The sequence below is a fragment of the Poecilia reticulata genome, linkage group LG1 (assembly GCF_000633615.1).
Source record: "Poecilia reticulata strain Guanapo linkage group LG1, Guppy_female_1.0+MT, whole genome shotgun sequence".
In the NCBI taxonomy this organism is placed as follows: domain Eukaryota; kingdom Metazoa; phylum Chordata; class Actinopteri; order Cyprinodontiformes; family Poeciliidae; genus Poecilia; species Poecilia reticulata.
The window spans coordinates 17,467,904-17,477,610 of NC_024331.1; the positions used below are offsets into that span (position 1 = coordinate 17,467,904).

Genomic DNA, 9,707 nt, shown 5'->3' on the forward strand with positions numbered 1-9,707 from the left:
AGTGAATACTTGTGAAATGTGGGGAATACATTTCACAAGTATTCCCCACTTTGCAGTGGGGAATTACATAAAATATGAATAAAACACACTGAACTTTATGAGTGTAATAGCACAGTATCTTTATGAGTGTAATAAAGAGTGTAATTATGAGTGTATGTAAAGATGTTCAAAGGGTTTGAATACTTCCCATAAACACTTTATGTTGCAAAAAAGTTTTATAGATTTAAGGATAACTAATTAGAATAATAAATAATGCCACCAGGATTTCCCATGGGCTCAGTAAAAATAATCTGGTCAGGTTGACTTAGAAAAGCGAAAATATCTGCCAAAATCAGACAAAAACAAACACTGAAAAAACCATTTGAAAGACGAGGCTTTTATAAATAGCAAATAACTACTGAGTACTATCCTTTTAAAAGATTAGATCAGATTTCTTAAAGAAAGAATGGCTTGTGAGGGCTGGCTCAGTAAAAGCTGATGTGCTTTAAGCCATGGTCTATCCCTACATCAAGCAACACCATCGTAAAAGACAGTGCCTCTAAGCCTTCTGATGACAACATGAGGCCTCCTAGTTTGCAGTATTATCAACAAACGCTTAAGACACGAGAGGCGTTTGTCGTACAGTGAGCAGATGTTTACAGACAGCACCATAGTTAGCTGAAATTACAAGTGAGTCAGCTCCTATGCAGCTAGCCCTTTCAGCCTAAAGCCAGAGTGTCTGAAGGTTTCAGACTTTTTGTGTCTCCTGGACCTGGAGCATACAAAACTATTCCTCCAATGTCTCATCCAACAATAACACTGCACCACACCCTTGAAGGCCTGCACACCAGACATGCATCTCCACATCAAACACAAACCAACACTGCAGCAAAGTTCCCATGATACACCATGACGAGTTACTCATGAGAACCTACGACGCCGATTCACTCTTTTATTGCGTGCGACTCGTTGGCTGTTGCATAGATGGTAAGCCCTTGCCTGCTGGAGCAGATGTTGCTTGGGTGTGAGGGGAATGATGTGCTAATGTGTGAAGCACGCGACCAATTAAAAACTGGTAGCAAACATGTGGTTTGTTTCCACGAGATAAGGAGAGCGACACAGTGTTATTTTGAGGGTATTTGTCTGGATGATGTCGAACAGCCTGTTTCACAGAGATACAATTAGTGCTTACTGCTAAAAAAAAAAAAAAAAAGTCCACATTTCAGCCTGAGGCACAGCTGCTGACAGCAGGTCAATGGGGGCGAGAGAAGATCAATGCTTACTCAATGGTGCCGTGACCTTCTGCGCTCTCCCGCACCACGTTGCCCTGAAGAATCTCCTGAGTCTTCACAGTGGACAGTGGCAAGTCTTTATCCTGCTCTGGCTCTACGGAAAGACATCCATGACACACCATAAGTAAGCATGGTTGCGATAAGGTTCTGTGTGTGTGTGTGTGTGTGTGTGTGTGTGTGTGTGTGTGTGTGTGTGTGTGTGTGTGTGTGTGTGTGTGTGTGTGTGTGCGTGGGTGTGTGTGTGTGAGTGTCCTACCTGTGAGAATCACCAGGCTTTGCTGTCTGTACAACTTGCTCTTCTTCAGTTTGTTGTCAGCAGGAAGGAGCGACGGGATATCAGGCAGAGGTTCAGATTTTGGTTCATCTGGAGTGACAGCAGAGTCACTGTAGCTGTTTTCCAACCCATTTTCTTTCGGGTCCATCACAGGAGACCTCCAGGGCCGCAGGATCAACGGATGGGCACGATGACCGACGTACCTGCAGATATGAGGATTCATGGTAGCCAAAACAGAATTTTTTTTTTCAATTTTCAGATCTGCAAGTAGAACTGTTAAGAATTAAAAGTAAAAAAATAAATAATCATTATGCACCAAATTCTGAAATTTTGAAAGGATTTAACATTCTTGCTCTAATATTTATTGAAAGGCTGCGACTTACGGTAAAATGTAACATCAATTAAATCTGAAGCAACCTAATGTTCTCCAAAACAAAAGCAACAACAGCAAAAGGAAGTTGACATTTCTTATGTTGTTGTCGGACCCTAACCCTGAACTTCACAGAGTAGAGCATAACTAGGAGGTGGGAAAAAAAGACAAATCCTTCTGAAAATGTGTAAAAAGTAAAAATTTGAAAAGTTTGGCACGCTCTTTTACTCATGATCTGAGACAAAACTAAGCAGAACTGCCTTATGCTGCATTTACGGCTGCAAGACTCTAAGAGCTATGAGCACCGCCAGTCTGTCACTTTTTATTTGCAAAATAATTGCAAAGCTTACAAACGTACAAATAATGTTCCAGTCTGAACTATTTCAGCTGGAAGATGAAGGTATTCAAATGTTTTCCTTCAGTTAATTAGTTTAATCTTATCTCAATAGAAACCAGTGAAGTCAGATCTTGAGAACGGAAATCGCAGATGTGTCGGATGTTTTCACGAACGTGTCAGAGAAAACGGATACATTCAAAAATTACACATTCATTTTTGTGCGGCTGTGAAGGATTATGACTGGAAGAAGAAAAAGTAAGCATTCAGTATAATTTCCATCTTTGCAGAATGGTTCGCTTATTTTCAAAGGAAAGTTTAATAAGAAGCATATAAGAAAATGGAGGAAAAAGTCCCAAATTCTTCCCAGTTGATCTGCAGATGCACCCAAAAGAAGATCTCACAGAATTATTTCTCACACATTTGCTGGGTTTTGTTCTTTATCTTAGCCTGTGTGAGGTAATAATGACAGCTTGAACAGCACAACTATATTAATTTATTTGCTCTAGTAAAGAAATATAACGCTTCATGGTTCAATATGAGACTTTTTGGAAAAATCATTTGCACCCATTACACCTGGACTGAGCGTTGTGCAGCGTGTAAAATGCTTCAGTGAGAAACTCGTGCTTTTACAAGGACTCATGTGTGTTTTCTTTGGCGTGAGCCACTCGGGTGCCACCCTTCTCAAACATGAGCAAACAATCAGATGTCCTCTCCATCACCTCTAGCGTCTACTGGCGGCACAAAATTAAATGTTTTTTCCCCAATGACATGACAATTACAAAGCTCGGAGAGGTAAGGCTTCTGCCAGAGTCCTCTGCACCTTTCATTGTCCAAATTTCTTGAGAAGATAATTAAAGCCCTTGTTAAATATTGTATAATAAAACAGGTTGATGCTAGCAGAAAGACAGGTCATGCAGCTGTCTTGAGTCTTTGATCTTGTTTGATTAAAACTCACTTTAAGGTAATTGATATGTTTCTGAACCAACGTTGTGATTACCTTATTTGTTGTGTGCGATTTCTGCACTGACTTAGTTTCTAGTCAGCGTCATATTATCTGAGCACACAGGAGTGTCTGTGTTTCAACCTGCAACCATTACGCATTTCCACTCTCAATTCAGACGGATTCTGCATGATCCAAGTCACAAAGAGCTACTTTCACTAATGCCAACATGCAAAGAGCTCTGTTTGACTTCTTTTGGTGAAAGAAACAATAAAGAGATAATTTTGTTGACTTTGTTAGGAGGAGCCGAACATTAGCTTCCTGCCGTATTCATGTCAACTAAGTGGGTTTAAAGCCTTGTGTTTACATGGAGACTTTGTCATAAAATGAGGTCTATGATTTCCTTTCCCCGTCTACCGTTCCAGGAACTGATTCTCAATTAAAAGTGCAAAGCAGGAATGTTCATGCCAGAACCACAAAATTCCCATTAAGGAATTCCTTCCTGGTTCCTGTGAAGTTCCACCTCCCTTCCTGCGTCTCGCACTCACCTGCCCTCTTCTCGCTCCAGAAGCCGTCGATAAGTGGTAATCTCACGCTCTAGCCTCATCTTGGTGTTGAGCAGCTGGCTGTGGCGCTGGCGCTGGGTGGCCAAGCCGCTCCTCACCTGCTCCAGCTCGCTCTCCAGCCCGACGATCACCTGGGAGAGGTCGTGCAGCTGGCTTGTGTACAGCTCCTGGGTGTGCTGCAGCGAACACTCCAGGCCTTTCTCCTGGAGCCCGGAAAGCAATGAACTTAATTGATTCTGTGGCAGAAAACACTGCACATCAACACGAACACCATGATAAAACATGGTGATGGCCGCATCATGAGGTTTGTGGTTGCAACATGCTCAGAAAACCTATACTGTCTGTGAGGCCTACAAGGCCTTTAAAGCCACCACTGAGGTGTTTCCTCAGCTACAAACAACACCACAGAGAATCTTCTTTGAAAACCTGCAAACGTAATCATCACGTAGATTCGCATCTGGCCTGTATGATGTCTAGTTTGGCTGGCATCAAATAACCAGCAGCTGTTTTGCATTTCACCAACACTGACCTCAAAGCCCCTTTGTTGTGACTCCTGGGAAAAGAAAAATATTAAAGTCGAACACACCACTTTCAACTCACAACTTTATTTGCTCCACAGGGACTCAATCATCTTTTGCAAAATGAATTAATAGGTTACTTGTTATGTAATTCAGTTAAATACTTTCATAATATAACCCTCCCGACCCCACTAAGGGACAAGGGTGTCAAGAAAATGGATGGATGGATGGACTTTCATAATCTCAAACAAAAAAAATTACATTCTGTATCCAAGCTTCTCCAAAGAGTCTTGGTAGATAGCCCTACAGAATGACTATGTTAAAGATTCCAATTTCCATCTATAAGAACAACTGCTGATGTCAAAAATTATCCTCAGTTTAATGAATATTAGCACACGATGAGCCTGAAGAGAGAGAGAGAAAAATAAATAAATAAAATTATCTGACTCGCTTAATATCTTTTTCTTTAAATTTCAGTTTTTGGATCACTTGACACCACATAACATTTGTTTTTGCTGTATAACTTTAACAGAGGATCATTAATTTCTTGGCTCTTTGAATCCTTGTGTGCAAACAAATGCAGGATGCGCATAGCTAAATGTGTAACTATTGTCTGCCTCATGCATTAAATTTCTCTAGACTACTTTTAATACTATTTTAGAACAGCCATCTTTTTGTATTTTTTGTAACCTAGATCCATGCAGAAAAAAATCTGTGGGGGAAAAAAAAAAAAGAAAAAGATTAATGTAAAAAAGTTGTATGTGTTGAGAAAACAATTAGAAAAGAAAAGTTTTCAAAGTTAATTGACTGGAAAATGCAAAGACGATTGTATTCTTTGACCTGTCAGAGTGATGTTTGTCTTTTTTTCCAACAAAAGTGACATCTAACATTTTTCATGTCTTATCAGCGCACTGGCTGGGTGTGGTGATGAGTGATGAACTTATCTCACCAAGGCATGCAGGGTTTCAATCTCCACCTGCAAGGAGCGCCACTGCTTCCTGGCCTCAGCCAGCTCAGCCCGGGCCTCCTTCAGCGCAGCTCCTCCAAGGCTCACCTGCGCCCATGCTGCCTCTTCCTATATGATGGACGAAGGGTCATATTGTACAGTTGGCAAAAACAAATGCAACGTACACACACAGTCTCATCGCTGAGGTGGTTTTATATCACAATCAGGGTCCAAACTGTACTAAATTCTTTAGGTTAGTGTGACAATGCTTACACTAAAGAGGAAAAGCCTGTTTTTCTTTTGATGCCACACCTTGTAGGTAAGTGTTTTTTTTTTTGTTTTTTTTTTTACCCCTGCTAGCATTCAGCCAAGGGTTGAAGAGGAGACGGGTGGCGACGTTGGCAGTGTGGATTTCAAGTTTGGGAAAACAAGACAGCAGAGCAGACACCCAGGCCTGTGAGTGTACACAGCTGCACCGTGCCGACACGCCGTACAGCTGTTAGGCATTCCTCACCAGAGCCTTTAAACCCGTTGAAGCTGCTTGTTGTTATTCAAATGTTTTCACAACAACAAAAAACCCCCAGAAACATAAAAGAATTTGAAGTTATGTAAGGCATTTTGTGTTTAATTTCTTCCTCCACCTACGCTTACTACCTGTCTCAACACACAAAACGGTTTTTGAGTCACAGGACAGGCAGGTTTCAGCCAGGTTTTCCCATCATCAGCAGGTAGTTACTGATAACACCGGATCCCTCGTCAGATGAGGACAGGGAGGGGTTTTATTTTCCGGCTGGCTCAACACGTAAACGACACGGATCCTTCACTTCAACAACTCAACTATTTCTGCAGTGACATTTTTATGATGACATACAAATGAAAAAAAAAAAAAGAAAATCGTGAAATCTAAAACCAGTAATTAGTACCTATCATTGTTACAGATGGACTAATTTGTCTTGCTAAAAGTATCACCAAAATGATTTTTAAAGTGCTTATTCCTATACTTTCAGCTCATTGTAGTACCATGCAAGCATATGCACAGCCCATGAACTTCTCACATCTCATTTTTTTGGTATGTTAAATGATTAGTCAATGCAAGAATCTGAAAAGTTTCGTGTGCTGTTGTTCTAACTCCCTTTTACTTTGATTCTCCCAAATAAAACAAAGCACATTACCCAAATAACCTCCCAACTTCTTTAAAAAGTTACCTTTTTAATAAATACTGTCAGGATGTATGCAATTTAACCTCATAAATGCAGCTGTTTTGTGATGGCCTCAGAGGTTTGTTAGATATCATTGGTGACCAATCAGTATCATGAAGATCGGGGGAAAAAAAGCTGGGTAGAAGTTCAAACCAGAGTTAGAGTATAAAACAATATCCTGAGCTTTCTACACACCATCTTGTGAAAATATAAAGGAAATGGAAGAACTACACCTCTACCAAGGTCTCCTAAGGAACTGCAAAGATCCTTGGTTCAGGTGATAGAATATGATGACAAAACAACTAATGCAATTATCACAAATTTAGGCCTTATAGCAGAAGAACGTCATTGTTGAAGAATGCCACAAGAAGTTCCCTCTGCAGTTTGACACAAGCCATGCTGGGGAGAACAAATATATGGATAACGTGAAAGTCTACCATCTAATTGCAGCTAAAGGTGATGTTTTGATTATATGCAAATGCATGCCACACTTGAAAATGCTTAAAATACATCACCACTTCTTCTGGTTTCCTACATAAATTCCCAGCCAGACACAGTAAATTTGTGGTTGTATTCAAGGTGGATTCCTACTTTGGAAATCCAAAGTATTTAACTTTCTGATTTAGAGTAGATAACATCTCTATCCCTTTTGTCATCACATTCAGTTGTGAGTTTATGCTTCTGTGTGAATAACAACAGAGAAAGCCATTGTAGAGAAGCTTGAAAAGGTGGCACTCGCCCATGAACCAGGCTGCCTTGCTTCACAGCGTCTTAACATAAGTGTCAAGTTTTATTGCGTGAGATGCCTTGTCTGTGAATTTGTTTTGAAACGCGTCTTAGTTGTCCACAGTTCACTGAGCACAAATCAGCAGTTCTTTCTGACTCATTGCCAATTAGGTGTGGAGAAGTTAAACGTGACAGTCCAGCCAAGTTAGAGGTTGCGCACACACAAAAAGGATAGAGAACTTCACTTAAATGCATCTTCTAGAATTTAATCAGAAGTCTATTTAAAAATATTGGACTTTATTACATTCAGCGTTCCTTCGGTGAGTTCCTTCGTCATGTTGGACTTGGCAAAAAGGCTTTCTCCTTTTCTGGTCCCTCCACCTGGAACAGGCTTCAGCAGGACCTGAAACTCTCCAGACTGGCCACTCTTGGGGAGTTCAAACTTTTAATAAAAGGATTTAAAAATTTGTTGGTAGGCACTTGCATTTGTTATCAGTGAAAATCCTTCTGTTGACAATGCATGGCATCGATTCTCAGAGGTGTTAAGATTTTCCTGTATAAATACGTATAGTAGAGCCAAATAGCTAAAAGTCTTAAACATTTAAAATCTAATAAATTAGAACCTAATGTCAAATTCAAACATACTATTCTGAAATATAAAAAAAAGATTCTTTGAAGTAATATCCCTAACATGGGACATGCACTTATATGGATGATGACTCAGCATTTGCATCTGCCCTGTCTGGCAATTTGTCACAGTGATTAGAAAATAAATGGTTATACTGACAGATAGAGACGTTTCTAACAGGTAGGTTGAATGGATGTTCAACTTCTTATTGTCATTACAAAGAAATATTAAATAAGAGGTTTGCTACAAATGTCCTCACAAATGGGTTTTGTGAAAGTTAACAGATGAAGATTTCTTTTCATCGGTTTTTTGTGTTGGAAACATCTTTTGATATGAGATTATATCTCAATTGGAAACTTGGCTTTAAGAGAAAGAACAACCCAATGCTGAGGGAAACAGAACTTCCTGCCAGAAGATAAGTTGCAGAGTCAGCAGATCGACCACCAAGAATCGTCATGTTGGACTTTATCATGTTTCAACAGTTGAGTTTGTTGTGTTTAAAATTGCCTTTGGTTTCTTATTTGTAGCTTCATGTTTTATATTGGTTAGCCTGGACCTCTCTTTTCAGTGTTCTCTTTACTTCCTGTTTTCTCACTGTGTCTGAGTTTCCCAGCCTTTCTTATTAACTATTTGTATTTTTTCTGTAGTACTTATTAGTTTCTGGTTGATGCTTAGTTCCCTTTCTGCTATTTATCCTGTTTAATTCTATTTGTCTATGATTACGTTCCGCCCCCAATCTGCTCAGTAGTGTCAGGGGTCGTAAAACCTACTGATATTAGGACAGATTACAAATGTCATTTCTCCTCAGTATAAATTCTTCTTTGGTTCTTTAGTGACTGCTGGTTCATCTGGTCAGTCCTGCTCCACATAATTCTGCACTTCATCGCGTTCCCTCTATGTAGTTTTCTGTTTTACATGTCCTCTGCTGCAGTGAAACCACTGCTGTCCTGCCTGTCTACTATATTTTAGCTTCCTTTCCAGCCAGCATTTCTTATGCATCAGCTTGAAGTGATCTGTAAGGGCCAAACAACATGTTGTTAAACTACCTGCAGATGGAGTTCTTAGACTAATGCTGTCACAGCCACATCACTGTTGTGTAATTTTATCCTTATGACTGAAATGAGAACCGATTATATGGATAAAAGTGAGACGGAGACAAATACTTGCCAATACAACGTAGTAGTATAAATTATAGTATAAAGTAATTTACGATCCTGGTGACACATTGGTTTGTAAATCAGAGAATCAGAATCATAATTTTATTGTCATTGTGCAGAAATATGGAAGACATGACAGCCGTGGGAAACAGGGCAACACTGCTGGTCAGAACATTGCAACATCAATGTAATGCTGCTAGACTTTTATGTTATTTTCATTTTTTTGTCGTACTCTTGTCACATGTGGTCACTCACCAATGTGGCGAATTGACTGGGTTCATAACAAAAAGATTTTAATTTTATGGTGATTTGATGTCCCCACTTTATTCTTCCAACTTAATCCTCCTCACTGGATAAATCACCATATAAATGTTTATTTTATGAATTAAAATTCTAGCTACAGCCATAGCTGTAGCTTTGGTTGTTCTTTTCTTGGCTGCTTATCTTCAACTTTTTTGTCTTACAATCTTTTTAAAATATTTTTTAGCTTAAATTCTAAGCAAAACTAAAATGGAAAGTTTTAAAAACTGTGATTTTGATCACACTGTTTTTTTCCTCAAGATGTCTCAGATTAGCAGAAAACAACACAAACCAGAGAACTGAATATACACATCTAAAACATGTGGATTTATCCTATTAAAAAAAGGAATTGCATAACCTCTGCTTACGGTATTAGTCGAATAATCATTCCACACTCAGCTTTATCTAGCAATACTGAAAAAAATATTAGGAGAGATTAGGAATGGCTTTTCCTGTAGTTTGAGACATATATATA

At 39.3% G+C, this 9,707-nt stretch overlaps 1 protein-coding gene across 5 annotated transcripts in view; it reads right to left on the reverse strand.

Moving 5' to 3' along the window:
• The window catches only part of krt222 (keratin 222), a 34,409-nt gene that overhangs the window by 3,806 nt on the left and 20,896 nt on the right, over positions 1-9,707 (reverse strand). For all 5 annotated transcript variants that reach the window (XM_017304147.1, XM_017304146.1, XM_017304145.1 and 2 more), the window contains 4 exons: positions 5,226-5,351; positions 3,741-3,961; positions 1,528-1,748; positions 1,263-1,365 (listed from right to left, as the gene is read on the reverse strand). In XM_017304147.1, the coding sequence (XP_017159636.1) occupies positions 1,263-1,365; positions 1,528-1,748; positions 3,741-3,961; positions 5,226-5,351 (671 nt within the window). The remainder of the gene's footprint in view (positions 1-1,262; positions 1,366-1,527; positions 1,749-3,740; positions 3,962-5,225; positions 5,352-9,707) is intronic.